Here is a 26,975-nt window from a genome sequence, read left to right as displayed (position 1 = left end):
TTGCATGGTATCAATACGTAACGGTCATATGAACGAAACGTAATAACAATTTGAATATGCACACAACAAATTTCTCGGAAGTGGCTTTACTGACAACTATGGTAATACAGGGAACGGTAGTGCTTGAACATGGCACAATGAGCTATACTTTCCGAGAATAAATAATTCGAGATAACAAGCTAGCGTAGCGAGATAACATAAAATTACACGTTTCCGGATATACGTTCTATTAAATTATTTCCTTGTTTTTATACCTTAACCCAGTTTTGTCGGACTGCATGAAACGCCCTATATTTAGATTACAAGTGAGAGGTTCTACGAAATTCCGATATTCACCTCTAAACGAGAGGTAACGATGTCACTTACATACATTTGTAAACTCGGTTTACACATACATTTTCACTTACATCACTGAAACTGTCCTTTTGTTTTAAACATATTTAAAGAGTTGCATCGGTTCATTAATAATTTATGTACGTATATAATTCAAATGTATATTATTATTATTATTATTACGTGGTTCTATAACGCAATAAACACTATGAATATAGTTGGCTCTAAAAAAATCGTAGTTGTTCCTTAAAAAATGTTTAGCACATTTTGGTATAACAAATGAAATTATCTCTTCTATTGATGTTTGTCTATCTTCAATGTATCGATGTTTCAGACATAATTAAATTAGAGTTTAATTCATTAACGCATGTACTTCATTATTGATTTAAAACGTTTTTATATTTAATTACGATTTTGATCAAACTTTTTTATTTCCAGAAATATGAGTTGTTGGCTTCTTAGTTCTAGTCACTTTAATGTAAAATCCATTACCCTTATTGGTATTTAATAGATGAGTTTGAGTACTTGCTTCACTAATGTTTTTGTAAGAGCTCTACATTACCAAACTGGAAAAATATGTATTTCTGTTATAATTTTATTTACACATACATATATACACAGTGTAAATTAAGTCCTGATCAACGTATTCGTCGTATGATCCTGTATTCCAAACGGATTGTGATATAGATGTACAACCTTCACCATACTTATTACATACTTTTCTGGATTTTTGAAAGACAAAAAAATTCCTCCCCCCCCTTCCGAAGGGGGTACACTGGAGTAACTTTAAATTTTTGAATTGCAACTCCTATCTTGTGACATATAATTTTAATGGCCTACTTAATAGAAACACAATGACATGAATAAAAATTTTTTTACGACGTTCCTAGCAAATGTTATGGGCAAATAATTCCTTTATAATTTGATATCCTTCCATTCCAACCTCCATCAAAAGTGGTGTCACTGGCGACTTTTCTTAAGGGAAATTTCTTTATCGATTCAAGAAAAATCAAGTTGTGTACTTACAAAAAATAAATTGGCTCTCGACTTCTTGACTAAAACCTGATATAGTCTGTTTTCGGATTGACAACAACTGCCTGAGCAATACGTGTGTTCTGGTAATCAGCTGTTTTAAAGTTGAAAAAAATTCTCATAAGATTTAAAATTGGAATTTTGGAAGCCCGTTGTGGGGCAGACCCCCTATAGGTGGCCTTATTTCAAATGCACATAAGGTACATCTAGAATGAAAGAGTGTAGGATTGGGAACATAAAATCACCAAATTCAAAAAATTCTTTTAATAATACAGAATTAAAACCTTCTAAATTAAATCTGAAAGTTTTAGAAACTAATAGATTCAGCGTATAAGATATAAAACTATTATCTTACAAGAATGTACCGTTTGAACAGAAAAGCACATACTGACGAGGAATAGGGAATGAGGAGGAGGTTAAGGAGGGGGGGTGCTTGAGAGGCGAAAGCACGTTTAAGCAGTTTTATTGTCAGCCCGCTAATGTTGTTATCAATAAGTCTCGGCCCATTACCCCTTACTTAGCGTCACATCCTATAAACCGTGTGTTTACCCAGACATGCATACAACTTGCTGAGTAATGTTTCATTATATTGCAGTAATGAGCACTTCACAATTTGCAGGTTATAAAGTTGGTTGAGAGTGCTACTAATCGTATATAATGGGTGATTCTGTTTGATTACAAAAAGTTTACTTTATTTTTATAAAGTTAGCATCCAATCTTAAGATTTTCCCGATGTTTGTCGCAGCGTGTGTAACTTAAAAACTGTCTGAAAAATATACACTTCATATTTTTATTATTTTGTTTGGTACCTTTGTATCTTAACAAGATATAAGCTGAAATAGAGATAAGTTATGTCTCGAAAATTCAATGTTATGGCGAATAAAATATATATCAAGGTTCTCGACGACAGGGGTAGAACATGCCAAAACATTGAGTTTTTTGGAGTTAAGTATCTTGAATTTAAGTCTATGATGACGGAAATCGATATTACACAACAATATCTATCATACATGTTCGAAAATAAATCTATTTGTAAATTACCTGAGGCTTTTTCCAATTAGATTATGTTTACTTATTTGTTTTGAATTTTTCATAGTATTATAATTCACTTGCCGTTATTTTGAAGCAAGGTTTTAGAATGTAACAAAATCAAAATTAATGTAATAAATTCTTGTTCCAGAGTATACTTTTTAAATGATCCATCTGTCTATATTAAAAAAGGATTATCATATGTATAAATAATGTATAAATAAATCAAATAAAATATATAGTTATAATATATGCCCCCTTTACAATGAGTGATATAATCTGTATTATCTTTCTTTTTTAAGTTTTTATTAAGTTTCTTTTCAAGACTCAATTTTCAGTTCTGAACTTTTAAGACTTGGCGGCTTTTTTTTATAAACTCGACATTTCAAAAGTCGGGTATTCACTTTGTGTCATCGAGATACCCTGGTATCGTAACGGGTTTTAAGGTTAATCTTTTAAACAATATTTAACTATATATAATGGGTGCCTTAAAAGTTCTTTCCCCTAATACTTTCTTATGAATAGATAGAGATAGAGTGATTTACTTTGGGGGATGTTTTTATGAGCAACTGAAGAGTTTTTTGACGTATGAAAAATGACGCCCCCTCCCAAAATGAGGTATTTTGGAGGTAAGTCAAATTATTTTAAAATAGGAACCTCTAGCAAGTGAAACTTCAATTTAAAGGTATTATAAAAGAAGAAGAATTGCGCAAACTAAAGGTCTCATATGTAACTCTCTCAAATTATGTTGGCCAATTAAAATTTGAATTTCTTTATAAAACCTCTACAGTGTAAATTACATTTAAAGTTATTGTAAGGCAGATAAAACTTTCATTCACTAGTTATTTAGTGAAATTAGGACACAAAATCATAAAACAAGTTGTTACAAGATTCAAAAACATCAATCAACAACCATGATTAACATAGCATTTACGAGGTTTTAGGTTTTGTTTTGTCTGACCGAAGCCGATTAGGAAGTCCTGGGAATACCAATAGCTGGTTTTGCAATGCCACTGTGAGTTAAAAGTATGGATACACTCTGTTTAGTTCTTCATAGATAAAGATGGAAGGGTATATCCAGATACCCGAGTAATTGTTACTAGTTAAAATTTTATAAAATAAATATTTTTCAGTCGTTACAAACCAAATATTTGAATTTATAAATCCACAAAGTGACAAATAGTACGAGATAACGATAAAATATTATCTAATAGACCCACTCTCTGAGTTATCAGGATCCATAACTAGATTTTAGTGCTACAGTTTTTGGTTTGAAAAGCTACGAAAATCTGATAGGAATTTTATGAATAGCAAAAATGACTCTTGACTAATACTACTAATATGACTAATAATTTACTTGTATTTATTTCAATAATACAAGTATAATACCTTAAATGAAATGTTAGATCTAAAAAATGTTATTAAAACAATAATATAATTAATCTTTGTACTTGATTTAGACTAGCATAGAATATGATTTGGAAGCCATCGCAAAGTAAAAGTCTGAATTCCAGTATAAAAAACAACAGAAACTAAATTTGCTCTATGAAAGAGTAAATAGTAGTAAGTAAATAAGTCAGTAATAGTACATCGATAAGTCGATATGGTATAAATTGAGACACATTTGAAGCTATTTGCGAGAGCAAATCTCCCTTTTCCCGTCAAACGTGACGACGCAAGCACTGCCTGTAATCAATATGGAAATGCTATCGTATGACATGAAATTGACAGTCTATTTTTAAAACATGCGTAGTTTACTGAATACAGTTACCAGAGCAATTATAGCGTATGATTTGTAAACCACACTTCTGATATTCGCATGATAATATTCTAATGAATAACTCTCTAGTAAAAATGTGCGTAATCATAATGGGTTAATTCCTCGGTTTATATGATTGAAGGTAATTCATAAACATTAAGGATGTTAATTAATTCATATTGATTCCCGAGTTGCATTGGATTATGGGATAGGAACAGCTGTTCAATATGTAATGTAATTCTTTACATCTGAACCAATCTGTTTTTTCCAGTGCTAAACGAAACCGATCCCCACAAGGCCTCAGGGTGGAGACCACAATAATGTTTTATCACTTTCACTACAGTACAGTGTTTTATCACTTTCACTTTCAAGTACAGTTCCAGTTTTTTATGAACAGTGTTTTTAATAATCAGATTAGAATTGTTAATATGTTCTCATCATAAGTGATTGTAAAACATACAAACAAGTAACACCAAACAGGTATAAAAAGTTGTTTAATATCACTATGTTTATGTTTTTTATTTATTGTTTTGAATTTTGAAATTCAGGGGACAGTTTGTCGAGTGCTTTTTTACAGTCAATTAAATATGTTTAAATAAATTTAACAGTAAAAAATTACTGAAATTGTGAAAGACGTTCTATAAACTTGTAACATGTCATTTTTTACAGGTGCTTAAATAAGACATTTTTAATTTTTTGAGAGGAGAATTATTTTTAGTTTAATGACATGTTAAGATCTTTACTTCTTCCACCTACAATTATACTCTAGTAGCTCAACATCAACGCAGGAGACGTCAGCTGACGAGGTCCGGCTCGACCGGGTAAGAACCAGAGTTTCAGGATAAATCCGCCTGAGTTCGCTTCAAGGGCTGAAGCGCCTTACAGCGGACGACTCCAGTACTACAGTACGTAAGTACGCTGTGCCTTGCTGCCTCGCTCTCTCGGTCGGAGTATCTCAGTCGGAGTCGTCGTCGAGTCGGAGTCGTCGAGTCAGAGTCGCCGCCTCCACATACGCCACGATAAGGTGCAAGTAAGTAGGTACTTATTTACCTGCCAAAACACGTTTTTACCTGCACTTGCCCAGTCACTAACGATAAGATAAGTACATGACATTACGTACTTCAGCTGCTAATAGAATATAATTTTAGATATAAAGTAGCCTATAGCAAGAAAATAGATCAGTACGAATAGGATTAGACTCTATTACTAGTAACGAATAGTTTGAATTTAGCTCTTATATAGTTTATCGTTTCTTTTCGAGGCCACTGGGTTGCTTGACGCACGTTGGCACTGGCGTTCCTGAGCTTCCGGGTAGGCATGATTTAGTTTAGTTTTATTTAGTTCATCGTTTCGTTTCGAGGCCGCTGGATTGCTTGACGAACGTTGGCACTGGCGTTCCTTAGTTTCGAGCTCTAGTGAGCTAGGCGCGATTTCGAGCGAACTAGTGTTCGCATTTAGTTTTTATTTAGTTTATCGTTTCGTGTCGAGGCCGCTGGGTCGCTTGACGTACGTTGACACCAGAGTTCCTCGTTTTCGAGCTTCAGTTGAACTAGCATCTGTCGTATTACGGAACGTTTAGGTAGTGGAACAGTCATCCTAAAACAAATGCCGACGCCTTCCCTTTATTTCCTTTCGTTTCCGAGTCTGCGATGATGAAAGCCTGTTGATCCGTTGATCATCGGTGCTGTATTTGCTTCGGCTTTTGGGGTTACATTAATTCGGGTCTGAGCTGAACTTGGAAACTATCTCTCCCGTTCGAACCCTGAATTTTACCCCTCTCGACTGTTCTATCCGGTGTCTTAGGGTTTTATATATATATATATATATATATATATAAAATATATATAAATTTATTTATAAACTATCCCTGACCCGATTAAACGTTATAAACTATTATAAATCATGTATATAAAGAGAAAACTGAATATATACAATTATAAAAGTAGCATACAGTTAAATTATAAACGGACTATCAAAACAACATTTAGCTCATTCAAATAGTGTCTAGATACGCTGCATAAATATTATTTGGTTGGTTTAAAGTTGGTTTTTTTGATGATTTTGATTGTGGAGATGTATTGATTCCTCAATTTATGTATTACCTCAAGGTATATTATGTTACTACACTTTTTAAACTGTAGTAGTCCAACACAGTACCTATATGTTTTAAATTTCGATTTCAATACATGTTTACACGTATACATAAAACGAACACACCTAAAACACACACACACACAATTATATATAATAAAAATATTATCTAAAAATTTAATCTTCCCGGGCTTGGTCGGTTGTCACTAAGAGTATGACTGCAAATGCCTCATTTTTCCCGTAAAAGTTTTCTAGCAATTAACGCTTAAAACTAATTGGCTGAGCGTCAGCAAGCCTATCCTTTGAAGGGCTAGAAAAATTTCATTTCTGTCTGTGCGTCTATATGTCTACCTGTCCGTACGTTATCTAAAAAAAGAACGTAACTATATACACTGAGTTCTATGATGGTGCATCTCACTTTTTAGGACTTGGCTGAGCGTTAGTGAATATTTTTACATTAGTCTTATGGATAACCATCATGGCAACTATAAAAAATCAAGATAAATAATTTGGAAACACATTGAGTTCAACCATATTGAGATTTAACTTGTTATTTTTATAATCATAGAGTTAACAAAACATAATAAAATGAAAGTAAATGTTAAAAGTCGATGAAAAGGTTTGATTTTAACGCACGCATGCTCTGTAGTACTGTCCTTAGCTTAGGTTTTTATTATTTAAACAGCATATTATAAAACCTAATTTAATGAACAAAAATGTAATTTGTAAATGTATTATGTGGCAAGAACAATTCTTCTGTAAACATAAAGTTTAGAATTCAACATCATTTGTAGATATATGAGAATGAGTTCTATGATGGTGTTTGTCTAACTATGGAATTTAGCGTCACTATATCATATCATTAAGTAGGCTGACACAATATCCGCAGAACATATTGTAAATGATGATGAGCTAAATAAGACTTGAAATTTTGCATGCACCTTTAGCAAAGCCTGTCACGTGACATGTAGTGTGGCGTAATCTTACCTTGTTATGGTTATTAGAAAGGAAGTACTGAAAAATTACACAAACATGAAATTATTGCACATCTATATGTAGTGTTCAAACGAGTTGTTTCAATTTTTATTGATGTTAGATGGTGTATTGAGCCTTGCTTGAAAGGTATTCCTAAATTATAGCAAGACATTGTGCTAAAATGAACTTACGACTTGAAATTCTTATATTATAGTTATGTATATTCAAATAAATCTACATATTAAAAGATGCCAATGGAGGTGGAATATTAATGTTTTATCACATAGCCGACAGGTCATCAATAAAGAAATGGAAAATAAGTTTTATATATAAATACACACATATATATGGCTCTGTGGTGTAATGGTAGCACATTCACCCGGCAAGTGAGAGATCCGGGTTCGAGTTCCGGCGGAGCAAGTACTTTTTGCGATTCAATGTTTATTGAAATTAAATTTGGCTATTGCCACTTATATAAATTTAATGAATATATATATATATATATATATATATATATAATTGTATGTATTAAAATAATACACACACGCATGCACAACATCAATGAGGAGAATCCCCTTGTAAGCTAGAAGGTTTTCGAGTATTAATACAGTTTCCCACTTACTATTGGCGTAAATAATATAAATATTGGAGACAAGGGAAAGCAAACTATAAATTTTTAATTTTTTTGTTTTTAGCTTTTTCTTATCCCTAATAATTTTATTTTGTTTTGATATATAACATATAATATTTAAGAAATTCTAGTCTAGTTTTATTTACATTGTAAAACATATTTTGAAAAGATGCTCTATAGATCTATTTTTAAATTGTTTGTATAAATTCATTTCTATTTAATTATTAACAAGCAATAACTCAGGAAAAAGTAAACACACATGAACACACTCAAAGTCCTAAGAAATTAGTAAAAGCGCCATTTAGAGTGAACATCCCAAAACTGTTTATGGACATAACAACAATTCATTTGGCTGTTTATTAAGTTATTGCTTCTTTTAATGACAAGTAGTTTGGTAAACGTGAAATTATATAACAAAATTAAAACATTAAATATAGATAAGAAAATTAAATACAAGGACCGAGTTTATTTTCCCGTAAAATTACTACAAGAGATAACACACACACAACGACGCTAGAAGACGAAGAAGAAAATCCTCATCGTCCCACAGATAGTAAAGGATTATTTTAAGGCAGGAACCGTTTGAAATAATAGATTTTCTGTGAATAAGTTATCTGTCTAAATTCCAAAATTCCATCACAATTATTAAAAAACAATACTTTTACGAGTTTTGCATACGTTTCTTAGGAATCAAAATATATAGAGTATTGACATTTTTTAATATCATTAACTACGCTTTTTATAAAGTTTAACGAGATTTTTTATACCAAGTTTAAAAATTACAAATGTAAGTACAAAAAGAACAAACTTATGTATTTAAAAAAGTATTTTTACAGTTAAATTTATAATTTTTTTAAATATTAGAAACTTAAATGTCAAACCATGTAAAAACATATGTGACAGAACCAACAACTTCACTGTTACATCTAAATTAATTTTTGAGAAGAGACTGAAAAATGTCGGAGTGTTTTTAGCATTGGTTTAAACGAATCATCATAAAAAGTTAAAATTTATTATTCCCAGTTTTATATCAAAAGTAAAATAAACATATGTTGTGACTAATCAAAAATAAGCGAAAACTCTATTAATAAGCATTAAACTATGTTTTTTGACTTCACGGCTGTTTTTTTTAATACGATTTCAATTTTGTACTACTTGTGTCTGTAAAAATACATTCTTCGCTTTTTCTCAAACAAAGGTTGTGTTTTTCTATATATTTTTATATTTTAAAATATATCTTATTCTTTCTTTGACCAATAGCCTTATTAATAAATACCCTAAACGTATAAGAAAAAAAATATCAATTGGATTATTAAGATCAACATATTGGGGATGAGTCATTATTAAAAACCTAGACCCACGGTTCAAAAAGGTTCTTGAGATTATTAAACCCGATGCTTAGTAACCGTATGCCCACGGGTTTGATTTCCAAGAAATTAATTAAAACTTTATAGATGTGTTCAAACAGTCCTCTTTTAAGGTTCAACCCTTTGTAGACGGATTGATGGGATAGTCTAAGTAACAACAAATTAATATTTTTGAAATAAATTATAGTATTTATTTCTTAATTATGAGCCAATTTAGTTTTACTTACATCTGGGATAGTTATTATAACATATATGAATAACTATTGTACTCTGTGAACTTCTTACCATCTGTAACTGTCAAACAATACTGTAACCTGATAGTGTAAGTTGACGAACATTTGAATTACCGAGAATCTTGCAAGGAAACGTTTTAAAAACTACAATAATTGTTGACTCTTCCGAGCCTGTACATTTTAGAGACAAATTTATTTTGCATGTCTAAATGTACCATAACGAGTGATTGAAACATACATGCGTATGAAACAAGAGGAACAGATATTTACCTAACTGACAGACACAGGACTGTGGTTTACGAATGCTTACCCTCACAGGCAGGAGTTCGTTTTGTAAACAAGTTGCCAGAATCAATTAAAAAAATCTCGATGCCCAAGGCGTAAAAGCGGGCATGTAATATTGGTTTTTTAGCGTCAAAATATTGCCACAGTCGTGCTGACGAGTTTGTGGCATACGACTGGGTAACTGCACAATCATTATGCCACTGAACACTAGGACTGGAAGTGGGGGAAATTGGTAAGAATGAATATGGTATGATGAATATGGTATAATGATGTGATGTGAATGTTTTAAAAATTCAAAAATTCAAATAGTACTCGTCGATTGCTGTACATTTTTGTATTTTCTGGAAAATATAAAATTTGATTTAAATTTCATTTAATGACCTTTTGTAATATATAATCAAGTATTCTCTTTCGTTATTGCTTACTTCTAGAATTTTATTTTATCTTTCTACTTTGTACTTTATACTTTGTACTTTATTTTTATTTTATCTTCTAGAATTTTATTTTTATCTTTGTACTTTTTTAATTAATTGGTTACTTCATAAAGTAAAGATATAAATATTGTTTGATAATTAAAAATAATTGCAACAAGATAAATGTATTCAGTAAAATCTGTAAAAATATCAAGTATTATCAATTAATTTTATTTTTAATCATTAATGGGCATTTAAATATTATATACACGAATAGAGAATATACGAGTAGTTAGGAAAACAATTAAAAATAAAATAACATCTTATGCAATAAATGAGCTGTAAGCAGTTACTATCGTATTAGGTAAGTATGAAAAAAACTTTAAATGATAATGTTTTGGCTGATATACTTAATTGAATAAAATTTTATAAATAAGGCAAATTTGATTGAAAATGTCATTGGCTTACAAAACAATAGTCTGCATAATTCTTATTCATAACTTATATCAAAGAAAAATTGAATTAAGAAAGACCCTGCTTTTAAGAACGTTATAGCAATTTTTATCTAAAAGTGTTATCTTTTAAAATATATTGAATCACGGAAAATTTTGAAATAGTATACTAAATGTGCACACGTTCTGTCACAGAAATTAAAGGTGGAGAACCTTTCTAGAAATGAAGGAGTCAAGTATTCGTTACCACTGTAATTAGTTTATAAATGGTTATATTTAGTGAATTCGTAACGAGTTTCCTTATATATAGGTTCGTTTTATCTTTCTCTCTCTTTATGAAGCCAGTATTAAACTTCTTGCCTCTTTCGGTACCGTAGTTAACGGCTGCGTAATGAAGTTTCTTAATGTAAAACTTTAGTAATCTCTAATTTTATGAGACTTTTCGTCCGTATTTAATTTTATACACAGCGCTAACATAATTACATATTTTTACAATGTGACTCTTTAAATTTGTATAAGTGGCAATAGCCTAATTTAATTTCAATAACAACATTGAATCATAAAAAGTACTTGCTCCGCCGGGACTCGAACCCGGATCTCTCACTTGCCGGGTGAATGTGCTACCACTACACCACAGAGCCCTCATTTTTTATGATTCAATTATTTTGTATTTGGCCGTTTCTTTCACATATGTGTTTAAATAACCAAACTAACATATGATCGGAAGACCAAATACCTGTCAAATGACTTTTATTTACTCATTAAATTCGTATAAGTGCCAATAGCCTAATTTAATTTCAATAAACATTGAATCACAAAAAGGACTTGCTCCGCCGGGACTCGAAATATATATATATATAATATACATATATAATATACTATATACTAAGAATTTGAAAATATAATATATTGCATATATTATTATCCTATTTTTACAATCAATGTTTAAGAATAATGGTTTGAGAAATCTAATATTTTTTGCGGTTATTTTACTTGTGGGTGTTTATACTTGTTTGCGGTTAGAAACGGTAATTTTTAAATCAAAGAGCTCAATTGTTACAACTGATGGTTATACCACAAAATTACTAACCGTGAACCGTTTAATTACAATAGAATATTCCATCCGCATGTAAATTTAAATCTTACACACACCTAACAAATAAAATAGCCGCAATTATTTTTTCCCTGAAAAACATTCGAAACAACTGGTATATAAGAAATCTACCACATAGCCTATAAAACTATAAACTAAAGGCTATAGATAGAATGAAGTGATTTAAAATTCGATATGTGGATTGACATGATAAATATAGAGTTGAGAGATATATTGAGAAGGCAGATTTTTGAAAATGGTCAAGAGAAATTTCTAATTTTAATAGAATAGAAACTCTTGAAGCCGATACGTTATATGCATTTTAACGACTTTGCAATGTGCTATAATTTAATAAAACAAGAAACTTTCACACATTCCGATGACATTTTGAAACGTGAAAAGTGATTATTAAACTGTTTACTCTCCAAAACGTCAAAACTTCAGTTTATACAACATTATTAGTGTTCAAATGTGAAATGTTTGATAATTGTATATAGAACCTCCGGTTTATTCAAAACTGAAATACTTAAAAAATAACTATAAACTACGTAGTGAAAAAAAAATAATTTAAAGATAATATTTATCTTTGTCAAACCGAACTGGTAACTACCACTTATACCACATGATAGTTCGAGTACTTGTAAAAAAGTAGTCTAAGGTACATTTATTTCATGGTAATTACTTATACATAAATATTTTATAAGGAAGTAATTCCAAACAAAGCTGTAGGAGTCAAATTTTCATACGTCAGTGAACTTAAAGATAAAATGTTTTTGTTTAGACGATAAACTACATGTATTTACACATTCTAAATTTGATATACATTATTATTGGAATTACACTATTATATCGGAAGTGAAAATGTAAAATGAAAAATATGACGGGAGAAAAAGCTACCTCACGTCACTAACGATTACCCCAAAACGTAGTCTATACATAACAATGGTCGTTAGGTTTCAACCTGGACGCCATGGCGCTAAACTAAACCAATTTCTTGGAAATCACTGGGAAACCTCCTCGTCCCTGTTAGCGCAAATAAATCATGTAAATATATCCCTGTGAATTTAGGGATGAGAAATGTCATAATTTGAATTGGTTTGGAATGAAAAATTGTATTATTCTGTAATCACTGTGTTTTAATTTCTAATCATCGGCATCAGCGTTTCTACAATACTCGTGCTTGTCTTGATTATTATTAACTAACGGGGATATCCTGTGCTGTGTTTAATATCCTGAAATAAATGCTCGTTTTTATAACGGTGTCTGATAAAACTTACAACTGTACGTTCCCATTTAGAAACAACCACTAAATATAATTTATAATGTATACCCTACAACTGGTTTTAAATACAGTGTTGTTGCAATATATAGTTTGTATGAGCGGTTTAAGACTGCTAATGTTTATTATTTGGGTTTGGTGGCAATCCTGATATAATTTTAGTTGTTTATTGCTTTAATTAATCAGGCGTTAGTCAATTTGGACACAAACGTTTCTGTAATAGACAGGGGATGCGTTATGTTGTGTTCAGTTAAAAAAATAGTTGCTGTTCTTGGAAAATTATAAAAGTAAATACTCTGTAGTTAGAACACTTTTCATTTACGATAAAACCAAATTTAGAAAACAAAGAATTTTAAAACATGAACTCACTTGTAATGCGATTCAATACAGACTAACTTCTAATAATTACAATAAAAAATAATATGTGACTGTAATAGACACACATTACTCCTCCTTTCGATCGTCTATGAAATTATCATATCCTCAAGAAATGAATGGAGGGTTGTGTAGTGTAATAAATGTATGAGTATTGTATTTCTTTGCATAGGTTATACTGTTCTTTTTTTCGTTGCTGTTGTTATTTGGTCATTATTTGCAGTATTGTTATGGATACGCATAATTACAATTACAACTTAATTACAATTTTTTAATACTTTTAAAATTTGGTATTTGATTGCAATAATGTTATGAATACAAATAGCTTTATTAAAATTGTGTTAGTACTTTTATTTCGGTATTACGTTTTTAATAACAGCACACAAGTGATTAGTGTGAAGCAGTGCCAATTAAAGAAACAAACAATAACTACAATAACAGTTACTTTTATAAGTGAACTACCACTTTTAGGATTGGATGAATAAACTTAACTATCTGTTTTATATGCAAACTACGGTAGAAAGTATTTACTTAGTCTGTCTAAGTTATACATTTTATCGTGTAGTCAAAATATGTTTTTGCGTGTTTAGCATAATTTCGCCGTCGTGTATATTTTACAGTTTAACGGTTTCAGAAACTAAACATACGACTTAATTTGTAAATACACATTTGAGCTTTATTTGCTCATTAAAAGTTACGCTTTCCGTATTAATACACAGGTAAAGAGTATGACCACTCATTTGCCGAAGAAGTCAGGATGCGTTGAAATGGCTTAATCAACACTTTATTACGATGTTAGACAGAATTTGAAAAGAAATACGAGTACATGAAATTGTTGGTACTAATTGCTGGTAAACAAGCGATGCTATGTTTTATACATTTTCAGTTGTAAGGAATATTTTTTTCTCATTATATTGCAGTTAAACTAGAATTAAAATTTAACTTGCTGAATATGCACAATAATTCCTTTAGAATTATTTTAAATCGATGCTCTAGATTTTATTGATCATGTCCAACAAATTGTGACTAAATTTACAAAAGATTTAAGTACAGTAAATATTTAAAACTGTTTTCTCAATACTCCTTAACCTGTATTTACTGAATTAGTAACAATGACTTTGTATTTGGTTTCTTGTCGTCTTTATAGTGTATTTATGAAATTTAATATCAACAATTAAAAGTTGGTAGCAGTGTTAAAAGGGACCAACCTTTATGATTATTTATTTATTTAAGAAAATGTTGTATAATTTTAAATTCTAGATAGTATTTTCAACAGTAAATAAAATAAAGTAATTGGATAAATCTGTTTGTTTATTTTACACTAATAATAACATATATATATATATATATATATATATATATATATATATATATATATATAAACAAATAAATGCGGATTACCGAAGAGAAAACTCAATGAACACGTACCACCGCATCATTGCTAAGACGTTAAAGGATGCGGTGTTTGATACGAAAAAGCACATGATGGCCATGGAGTCTGTCTTCAATAAACCGTTTATCGTAGCTGTCCAAGCTCAAGAAGATTGGAGATGAAATGACCGATTAGAATTAAAAAATTAAACATAGTCTGGTATACAGTTGGCTCTCTGAAGAAAGGACAGATTTTGGTTATGGTTTATCATCCAAAACAGCTCTTAATGGAAGTCTGGTAGACCATTGCGCAGTTTTCCAGGAAAAACTATATGCTATGCTAGTTTGCGCTAATACAGTACAGCACTAAATCCTTAGTGCTGCATAAGTTAAGCTCTTAAAACATTTAGTTAAGTCTATCAGCCCATTCTGATTATATATGATAGTAAGCTCTTAAGAAGTTTACACTCAATGAGGCTCACTTCAAAACTAGTATAGGAATAGTTAAGACTTTATCGTCTCTGATTAATCTTAATGCTGTGAGTTTTAGTTGGGTTCCTGGCCATACCAGTTTTTACGCACGCTGATGAACATTCAAGATCTGGTTCAAACAGTATTGTCTTGGTTTAAACCAGCTGGTGGCATAGGTAAGTCATCTGCTTACCAAGCCATTAAAATATGTTCCAGACACAAACAATATCAGCGTTGGCAAAACTTCCCTAGATATATCTTTTAGTTAGAAAGCAACAAAGCCTCGGTTAATGAATTGGAAATAAAACTGATTAGAATTTAGTATTTGTTCTTCTTTCTGCTTACTTTATCATGAAGCCTTTGGAAGAAATGTTTTTTTTTATTTATGGAAACACATATGCCACAAATACATTATTTTGTATTGTAAGATTTAGGAAAAGGACCGGGCTTTGGATCTAACGAATCACCCAATTTCATGACAATATTGGGAGAAAACTCGTTAATCTTGTTGAAGTCACAGGATTAGATATACCGTACTAAAATAGTCTGGGGTGCGCTTTGACTAACCGACTAGACACAAATAGTCCTTGTGAGGTCACTATTATAATTTAATCTTCTCTAAAACCAATGATAATTGGAAGCATTTAAGAACATTTATCCTTCTGTAACTTCGTCATTTATTTAAGACTCTTATAAGGTTATCTGTCATTCTCCAATTCAGGTGAAGCGGGATGAGTGACAAAACAAGAAACCAAGGTATTATTTGTGTACATTGATTTGTTTTTATATTAAGTGATTTACACAAGTAATTAAGTAATTACAGATAAACTAATCGTTGAATCCGTCAGCATTGAAAGCTATAACTTTGAGTTGAATGTACTTTCTGTTCACTTACTGAAATTTTTCTTAGAATCTGGAACCGTAAATAAATTTTGTTCACACATGCAGTTCACCAAGCAGTTGTGTTAACTCGTTACATATTCTGATTTGTGATTTATATGATGAAAAAATAAAGCAGGTAAATGTTTAAAAATATTACTAACAGGTTATATTGAGTGTTATATACAAGAGATCGCGTGATGTTGACCGCCGGTGATTTGTCAGAGTGCGTGGCCCTAGTCAAAGTGCCACTCAACGCCAGCACTTGTGATACAATCTTGTGTGGGATTTGTTTACCCCAAGGCACACTTAACTACCACAATTACAGCTAACTTCACCCCCTCCCTCTCCTTGCCTTTATTACAGAACAGTTACGTATAATCGAGAATGTTTAAAATTACTATTTTGTACCTTATACAAGTATTTTTAAGACTGTACTAAAATACACGCACAGGCATACATAGCTTATGCTTTACAATGTTAATCATACGCTTGCTTTATTTTTATACTTCAACATTGTTATTTAAATTATTGGCTAATTAATATTATCCTTATAACGCATACATACATAAACACACGCATACATAATCATGCCTAACTAACTGTTATTTATTCATTATTAACTTAATACTGTTATATTAATATTTCTATTGTTATATTAATAAATATTAATTTTTATTGTTATCTTATTATTTATTGTATTCTTACTGCTATTATTACTATATAATATATGATGTTTATTAGTTGTTTAATGGGTAGTAAGGTCTTTGTCCTTTGTTTGAAGGTTATTTTTGACGATGGAAAGATTGTGAAGGAAACAGGATTTTTCCGGACATTTGCCATCGTTCAGTGAAACAAGTAATCAGTAACACTACGTTTCGAGATCTGTAATCTGATCTCTTCTTCAGGTAAAGAACTAACCTCATACATAATTACAAACTAGGTTAAAATAAAAAAAATCTTACCGAAGCGTTGTGGCACGCCTAAGTCAGGAATCACAACCACCATGTTGTTTGTCAACTTCAATAACTCTATAAACATGCACTTAATAAAAAACTATACACAACACTAATCATTAAATTTAATGTATTAGGTTAGTTATTTTACCTGATGAAGAGATCAGATTGCAGATCTCGAAACGTAGAGTTACTGATTTCTTGTTTCACTGAACGATGGCAAATGTCCGGAAAAATCCTGTTTCCTTCACAAGGTCTTTGTGTTATCAACTTATTTATATTTAATGCTTTCTTTTTTAATTTAAGCTATCTTGTAATATTAATGTGTTGTAATATATATTAAGATTAAATGATATTAAATTAAGTCTACTTAAAAATATTTTAATGTTAAAATGGGATTGCTTTAGGTATAACATAATAAAATATTTAACTAAAAATTGGAACTAATCCACACTGTTTATTACTATGTACTAAATTGTTTGTGTATTTGTGTATATGATTTAATTAAACATATTAAGAAGTTTCCTTTGTTGTTTGTTTTATTCCTAAGTTCATTAAAGATTAATACGGTACGTGGCCCGGGTCAAAGTGCCACTCAACGCCAGCACTTGTGATACAATCTTGTGTAGGATTTGTTAACTCCGACGCACACTTAACTAGTACAATAACAGCTACTTCACCCCCTTCCAATCCTGACCTTCATTACAGAACAGTTGCGGAAAATCGAGACTATTTTAAACTATTATTTATACCTTATAAAGAAGTGTATTTTTAAACTTTACTAAAGTATTTTACATGCAATTAGAACTAATTCGCATTGTTTATTGTTATGTATTGCATTGCACGTTAATCTGTGACTATTAATTTAAAATGTTAAGTATTTTCCTTTGTTATTATTTTAGTCCTAAAACACTAAACACTAACACAGTAGTTTATTTGGTTAGTAGGTACTTCTAGGCCAGTAATACTTTACTGTATAAGCCAATAATATTTCCCTGTCTGAATGGTACCGTATGAGCTTCTGCGTAGGATACAAACACACTATAATAAACTAAAATAATGACTGTGTAGATGACGTTGAGGGATAAAAACTGGATGCATTTTCTTTATGTTGTAGTTGGGTGCGTAGAGAAAGAATTCGTATGAAAATATCGTGGTTAAAGCCAGGTTCAAATATTTGGCACAAATTAATTTTGTTACTCATTGGAAATGCTTGGCTCTAGTCTATGGTACCTATGAGTTAGTATCAAATTCTAATACCACACTGGTTTATTAAAAAAGTTATAGTTCTGCTGACTTTTCTTTACAGAAATTTTACTTCAAATAACCTAGCCTTCGAATGCAACACAAATCTTTTTTAAGATAGCTATCATAAACTACTCGTATTCGAGTAACATAAGCAAATGACATTCAACAAATAAAATAAAGTAGATATAGTGGGAAGGGTTGATGCAACGCGAATGAACATTTAACTCCATGTCCTGCTGCTGTCACAGACCTGACTCCTGTTTGCGCGGTTGCAACATCAGAGACACGTAGACTACAGGAGATAGTGAAATCTAGATGAAGAGGTGCTCTCATTGTCTCATTAGATGTGCAATTGAGTCCACTGCGGTGTTTTACACACGATACCAAAGCAGGGTAGAGCAACTGAGTTTTCTACACATTACATTTTTTTACACTCAGATTTCAAGATAACATGGAGCTGAACTCTCAGTTCGAAAATAAAATTAAAATGTTCCTGTATTTTTGCATGTCAATAAATTGCGCCTATAGCGGTTAAAACACTAATTACCTTTTTAAGCCAATATAATTGTCCGTACTTATTTCTGTATTCACATTATCTCGTGATAGAAAGGTGTTACAAACTTCACCTTACTCTTGGTCCTAGGAAGAATTCTACTAATTTTGGGGTCAAAAAGTCAGAGGACATTAAATATCTCTATTCCTCTGAATTTTTCAGCTCTTTACCAATGTTGTTATTTTACTATTAGTGATGCCAATAAGTTAGCAAGATAACTTAAATACTCAAAATCATAAACAAAAATGCCATTATCTTTTTTTACTAAGAGTCTATTACTTTAAAGGGTGTCACTAAGAAAAGTGAAAAGATATTAAAAACTCGTTTTATCAAACCTTTTTGTGCTCTTTCTTATGGGCGCTGTGGCAATAGGTTAATGAAATCACGTGAAATCTCAAAATCACTAATACAATTTTCTAGATTTTTTTAACAGCGATAATATTAATCTGCAGGTTTTAGGTAACACATGTGTTTAGCCTTAGAGCTACAGCCTGCTGGCATTTAATATCTGTTAAATTATAGGCATTAGCAATAACCGAATTCAGCTGCTGGGGTCTTTTCACTTGAAGTACTTAAAATGGGGATCTTTTACGAAGTGTGAGACTTTTTTTTATTGAACTTATTTTACGTAATGCGTCGGCAGTGTTAGACTGTGATTCCAATAATTCAGTGAGATATAATAGTGACGAAGATGGAGATTTATAAATTATTGTCACTGATCTTTAGATTTTTTGAGCTATCTTTTTATTCGTATAAGGGATCCCAACCAATAATGACTGTTATACCCTAAATGTGTTTTGGATTGATACAATGAGACAAAATAGGGGTGAAGAGATATTATAGGCTACTTTAAAATTGTCTTAAAGGTCTCAGAGATGTACAGAGTCAATATGCCAAACAGTTTTGAGAGCCCATTTGTCCGTAATTTAGAGATTTTTAATTGCTACTTTGGTAATATCGTCATGCTTTAAGTCAGCTGAAAACATATTGTTACTTAATTATAGGAAAATAAATTTAATTCAAACATATTAGTGAAGTGCTTGTTCACAAGTACATTATGCAATTCATAAGTACAATACTATTGAATTATTCACGACATTTTCAAATCCCCTCATCATTATGAGGGACGAGTGACGCAATTAACTCCAGCAGTTAATTGCTTCAAATTAGTTGTCATCGCTTTTGCAGATAGTAAGAGTAACGCCAAGATTCTGGCTGCGAGAACGGCAGGGGAAGTCGTCTGAGAGTGGTGTTTGGAGAGCGGGTGGGGGTAATGGGTGACATCAAACCTGATAACATCTATCATTAGCAAGACGCTTTCTCGGCACAGTGAATACCGGAGTACTAAGCTTTACTTACTTTTTCATTTAGAGGAATGTTTTTATTTCCATTACTTATTCTTTAGATATTTTTACAGATTATTATAAGATATTCCATAAGCCTGACAGTATTAAGGTATAATTATAATATTTGTGATTATTATTCACTATTTTTGAAGTAACCCTAACTTCGCAAATAAAAGAAACGGAAAAAGGTAAAAATAGTAGAGAAAATGAATGGTGGGAATATAAGGCATGTTACTAAATCTGTAACACCAGCTGCTAGACGGAATGGGAAATACATCGACTTCTCGGTAATCCTTTCTCAACAGCCTCATTTCTGGATTAGGAATAAATCGGTTTTGCTCAGAACTCAATACCACCTGCCCCATCTCATTAGCTTCATAATTGGATCGAGAGTGCATATACATTCTTCAGCTGCAAACACCGTGGTGGCAATGGGATGCAATAGATCCACCTTCACTCTTTCTCATCAATCTCATATTTGTATTGGAAATATTTCGGCTAAACCGTCCTCAGCGGAGGTATGGTTCTGATTTGGGAATACACCGTTTGCCGGTAACTATAACTTGGTAACCTCATTATGCCTTTGGGAAAGAAAGCTATGTAAACCTTCAACTCTTTCTTGCAGCTGTATGTTACCATCTGCATCGTCAACCTTATCCTGCAAGTCTAATTTAGGTATTGCAAGTACAGCTTCAAAACTAAGTTCCCAGCCAGTATGTCTCCAATAAGCAAACAATATTGTTGTGTAGCAAACATGCATATTTACACGTACTGTTACCTCCATATGTTTTATAGAAAAAAGCGTTATATTTTTTCATGATCATTTCAAATTCATTCCTTTCATCAAAACATTTGTTTTTAAAGTTTATCGTTAAAAAGCACAGTATAATTTTGAAATTACAATTTATTTTGTGTGCACATGAAGTTAAAAAATATTATCTTGGTTCTGGTAACCAAGAAAAATTGCAATTATTCTGTTTGTGTTACATCATTCTTTTCAAGAAGATGTTAACTGTTATAATTTATTAATAATGATATAATATTACATTATTATTATTACATTAATTGCAAAATTTTTAAGTTACTGATATAGGTATTGGAAGTACAACTTCAAAGCTAAGTTCCCAGCCAGTATGTCTCCAATAAGCAAACAATATTGTTGCATAGCAAACATTCATATTTACACGTACTGTTACCTCCATATGTTTTATAGAAAAAAGCATAATATTTTTTCATGATCATTTCAAATTCATTACTTTCATCACAACATTTGTTTTTAAAGTTTATCGTTAAAAATACAGTATAATTTTAAAATTACAATTTATTTTGTTTGTACATGAAGTTAAACAATATTAACTTGGTTCTGGTAACCAACAAAAATTGCAATTGTTTTGTTTGTGTTAAATCATTCTTTTCAAGAAGATGTTATCTGTTATTAATTATTAATAATGATATATAATATTACATTATTATTATAATATTAATTGCTATATTTTTTAAGTTACTGGTATAGGTATTGGAACTACAACTTGAAAGCTAAGTTCCCAGCCAGTATGTCTCCAATAAGCAAACAATATTGCATAGCATAGCAAACATTCATAGTTACACGTACTGTAACCTCCATATATTTTATATCCATATCATGGATTATAGAAAAAAACATTTTTTCATGATCAGTTAAAATTCATTCCTTTAATCACCACATTTTCTAGCTATAGTTAAAAATATTATAATTTTAAAATAACGTTTTATTTTGCTTTTACATGAAGTTAAAAAATATGACCTTGATTTCGGTAACCAAGAGAAAGTGCAATTACTCAGTTTGTGTTACATCATTCTTTTCAAGAATACGTTAACTGTTATTAATTATAAATAATAATATAACATAATGCTATTATACCTTCCTTTGACGTCTAAAGAAAATAACCAAGACATAATGGTCATTGAGATATGATTTCTACTAAATTTAGTATAATATTTATATTTGATAAAGAAATTATCTGATGATTAATTTAATTTCCCTTAAGACCTCTAGTTTCGTTTACTCTGTATCTCATACGGAAAGAATGAACGGATTTCTAGTTGTATACATTTGCGTCGTATGATAAATCTAAACATTTCATTGAATGTAACAATTTCTCACTTCACTGTGTTACAGAGAAAAGATTTGGACGGCCAGAGGGAGAGTTTAAAACCACAATAAAGACAAATATTCTTCTTTCCCTACTTCAATATCTTTCCACTCGGGAAAAGAGTGGTAAACAAAACTGTAAAAGTGCTCTAAAATTTTAAATGCAGTATTGTTTACAAATGTTGTCCATAGGTGTGTTTCAAAACTAAAAGTACTTTTGTTTTATAATTCTAGGGCGTGTCTAGGTTACCAGCACGTAAAAGTTTTCTGTGGAAAGCCCTTTTATGAGTGTTTCACCATCGATTTCTTGAAAACTTTTATCCTTACATACGGTTAGTAACTTAGTCTATGTCAAATTACTAGACCAAAAAATATGTCACTGTCATAAACCAAGTTTGCTGTTACCTCATAGAAGTAGAATGAGTTGATCTCGCCCGAAGAGTTTGTGAAAGGTGCTGATGATGCCTCTTCAAGAGAGAAATTAGTGAGAGTTGTAAGAGAATCCATGTCCTCAAATGTCCTGAAACAATAATTATCTTTGTTATACAGTTACAGGCAAAAGAGAGACTGCTTGGCTTTTAATTCTATTCTGCACATCTTTATCGGGCGCTGAAGCTTGTAACATTTCTGTATTTGGTTTAATCAGTTTATATGTTATTAGTTTCCCTAATGTTTTATATTATATTTTACAACAGTTTATTTTTCATAGTCATTATTGTTTGGACCATCTAATGTTTTATTCGTCTTTGTTAAATTACTTTCCAAAATTCAAGCTCTTATACCTCTTTGGGGCCAAGGCCCCAAAACCATCACCTGTTTATAACAGAAATATGTAATATAACGCAAGTTTATATACACCTAATAACTGCAGCAATATCAAACTGATTCAGAAAATCGTTTGCAGGCCACATTTCAACAAATAAAATGTTCCCTTCTTTTGAATCCGTCTAAAACCAGTATTTCAGCTATAACAAAATATATGACAACAGAAAAATTATAAACCATTCAACGGATTTAACACAAAGCTTTTACTTTTGAACTGTTTTATATCCCTTATGATTTAAGGATAAGATATCCTAAAATACCATAAATAGGCATTTGAGTGCATAACTAAAAACTACGATCTGTTGGGTCAAGTACTTTTGTACTTAAATGTTTTTCGATATCTCTTACAGCCTAAAAAATAATATTTTGAAAGCTTTTGTTAGGTAACTTTACCAAGTTTTGAGAAGTATATAAAATACTTGTTATAAAATACAGCAAAATTACAAGAAAAATCAACCAATACCACAGGCTCAAATGCTTAAATGTTTTAAAATTGTAATTTTTTTTAACCAGTTTGTGCTTAAAACTATAATTATAATTTGTTAGGTAAAAAAGCCATGAGGATTCCAAGTTATTTTAATAATATATTAACATTATAGCCGATAAATAGTAAAAACTATTACCAAATTTTCAATTTGATCCATTCAGATTACAGACAGCCAAATATGAAATCTAACTTTCTACATGCTGTACCGGAAGGATATTAATATTATTTTGTAAAACGTAATCTTTAAAGTACACGGTAATAAAGAATATTTTCAATACTATTTTTTACGACTACCTCATTCCCAAAAACCGTACGCCTCATCTTTTGGTTTATTATCTGCGACTTTTTTGAACAGAGAAACCAAAACACAGAGAAAGCAAAATAAATGAAGAGCCTGTAAATAAAATGGTCACAAAATCTAAAAGTACACATATTTTGGATAGCCCCCATTTTTGTGGAGACAGTCTAAATATTATTTTTGTAGCTTAGCGTATGGCTACTTTGGTATGGTTCTTTATCAATTACAACCTTGAGCATAAGATTGATAAGCTGGGAAGTCTTCTCACTGTACATTACAATTTACAGCTATTCTAAATTTGATAACATAAATCAAATGATTATTCCAAATTATGTATAAAAAGACGTACATATCGCAGATAAGTTGACGTACAAATAAGGTTCTTTGCCTCCTAATTAAGTAACTTTACTTACAAACAACAAAATCCGAAATAAAACTTACGTCTCAAATATCAACGAAGATTTTCCAGTTTTTATAATAATTAGAATCCTCTGCAAGTTATAAACAGTTGAGGCAGATTCCAGTAAAAGTTTGACTAATGAGTAGGTGTAACTGACACCGGCATTAATTTAAAATTATAATTCTGGTTCAGTGGGTAAGAAGTGCCGGCTTGCTATCGTTTGTTTCTGAATTTACTTTTGTGTATTCAACACAAATACGTTCAAACTGTTATTCTTACGAATTGTTAACTTCGATAATGAGACGCTCTTTATTTAATACAACAATGAAAATCATTGTGTTCTTAGGAGTATGATAACAGAAAAATTTGTATTAAATACATTTTGTTTGTGTTCAGTTGGAGAAAACATGTATTGACCACTCTTATTTTGACAGTTACAGAAACAAATATGAAAAATTAAATATGTTACCCAAAACAGCCTGATATTTATGTTTAGTCTTATCTGAGTTCTTACGATTGAATACAGTTGGTTATTCAACACACGTTAAAAACTTCATTACAAGTTAAAACAGTGAACCTAGAAACGTTGTAGACAAACGAATGGTTTAAAAACTTTAAATAGTTCAAACAGAAACGTTGTAGACAAAAATAATGGGCGAGACCAAGTGCAAACTTAAGGAGATGGAGAATAAAATAATGCTTGTCTTTATATCCGAGCTGAGATTAATATTCCATAATAATATAATGAAAATTAATATATCGTTAGACTGTACAACAATATAAGTTTTGACTTATGTAAATGACAGATATCGATTTATTATGGATTTTGCCTTGTGGGTATAAAAGTGTATGAATGTGACACAGTGAAAGAAATTATATAGATCACTGTAATATACTCATTCAATCATTAGAGTAAATCTATCTTTTGTGTGGCAGGAAAAAAAATTATTTTCTGTATATTGCCTGTTTCCGCTCGATATATCGAGAAAGAATTGATCTGTAGGCTTGAAATTTTGCATGAAGCATTTATTTATATATATATAATATATATATATATATATATATATATATATATATATATATATATATAAGTATTAATATAATATAATATTAAACGCATATGTGACAGATACGGCCAAATACAAAATAATTTAATCTGAAAAAGTGAGCGCTCTGTGGTGTAATGGTAGCACATTCACCCGGCAAGTGAGAGATCCGGGTTCGACTCCCGGCGGAGCAAGTACTTTTTGCGATTCAATGTTGTTATTGAAATTAAATTAGGCTATTGCCACTTATACAAATTTAAAGAGTCACATTGTAAAAATATGTAATTATGTTAGCGCTGTGTATAAAATTAAATACGGACGAAAAGTCTCATAAAATTAGAGTATATGCGACATCATGTTTGATGTTGGTACATGAGCCACTCCATGGGAGTTTGCTGAGCGTTAGTAAAAGTTTTCACACTATGGGTAATTTATAGCAACGATAAAAACGTAGAATAAACAATTTTGTAAACAAGCCGAGTAGATGATATTGCATTTTAACATGAAACATAGTAACATATGAAGTTTAGTAAAAGAAGGAATAGATTAGAATGTTTTTGTCGCTTAGAAACAGAACAGTCATTTTATTAATTGTAATTGTTGACATAATAGTAAACGACATTAGTAAAACAAACAACCCCAAAACGTGTTTCTATTGAAATATTTAATACAATGTAAAGTATTAATCAACATTTGTTCCATGTGCTAGTTTGGGTTCTTTAAACAAATATTCTACCCAACAGTACTAGATTAAATAAGGGATAGTCTTTCAAGACGACTGTTACAATGCGACTTTTGTTTCCTCAGTCGAGGTTAGCAGTGGTGCGGGGCGGGGGCGGGGGGATGATATGCAGCAAATGGGCAAGAGGGGAAGATTAAATTCCGATCGCGAAGTTCGATAACAAGAACCTGTTTTGTGCTCGCCAAGGCTTTATAACAGTTAGCGTTGAACTGTTGCCAAAAGTTTTCCATTGTTAGCATGAATAAGTTTATCGAATAACTTCTGGAAATTGGCTGAGGCTTACTGACCAATACCAAGCTCGTCCGGATTGGCTGTCGGAAGCAACAAGATAAAATGTAGTGTGATTGTTACAGTATTTTATTTGTGTTCGATCGAATCTTGTAGTTTCCTTTAGTGAAAATTTCTTCAGCTTCTAGAGTAAAAAGAAACTCATTTCAAACATTCTCGATACGTAATAGAAACTTTTCCAATAAGAAAATACTTAATTTGTTACTTGAATTACTGGCATGTGGTAATAATTTTGTGTTCATCCAATCACATTAGTTCCAATGGATTGTCAGTTTTTAGTTATAAAGTATTAAATGTTTTCAAAAATTTGTGTATATGATCCAGTGTCTCCCAATGGTGTATATGTATATAGCTATGGCCCCCTTTGAGTTTTTCAAAAAAGACGTTTTTGAGGGATAAACTTAATTATTCTCGTACTGTAATCATTATATTTAGGACTAAACTTTTAATATGAGTACATTCCTTTCCAAAATTTTTATTTTTGTTGTATTGTAATGTAACATTTCCTGCCTTCAACAATAGGAAACTAAAGTTAGGTGGCCCCCTCCCAAATTTAAGACTGGATCCACCCTTGATAATTACTCGAG

At 31.0% G+C, this 26,975-nt stretch overlaps 1 protein-coding gene across 1 annotated transcript in view; it reads right to left on the bottom strand.

The window, feature by feature from the left end:
• The window catches only part of LOC124356742 (cardioacceleratory peptide receptor-like), a 223,180-nt gene that overhangs the window by 17,074 nt on the left and 179,131 nt on the right, over positions 1-26,975 (bottom strand). The window contains exon 2 of the mRNA XM_046807929.1: positions 22,708-22,822. Within this exon, the coding sequence (XP_046663885.1) occupies positions 22,708-22,809 (102 nt within the window). The 5' untranslated portion in view covers positions 22,810-22,822. The remainder of the gene's footprint in view (positions 1-22,707; positions 22,823-26,975) is intronic.

The sequence above is a fragment of the Homalodisca vitripennis genome, chromosome 3 (genome assembly GCF_021130785.1).
Source record: "Homalodisca vitripennis isolate AUS2020 chromosome 3, UT_GWSS_2.1, whole genome shotgun sequence".
Classification (NCBI taxonomy): Eukaryota; Metazoa; Arthropoda; class Insecta; order Hemiptera; family Cicadellidae; genus Homalodisca; species Homalodisca vitripennis.
The sequence above is the reverse complement of the archived record's forward strand: the minus strand, read 5'-3'. Positions and strand labels throughout refer to the sequence as shown.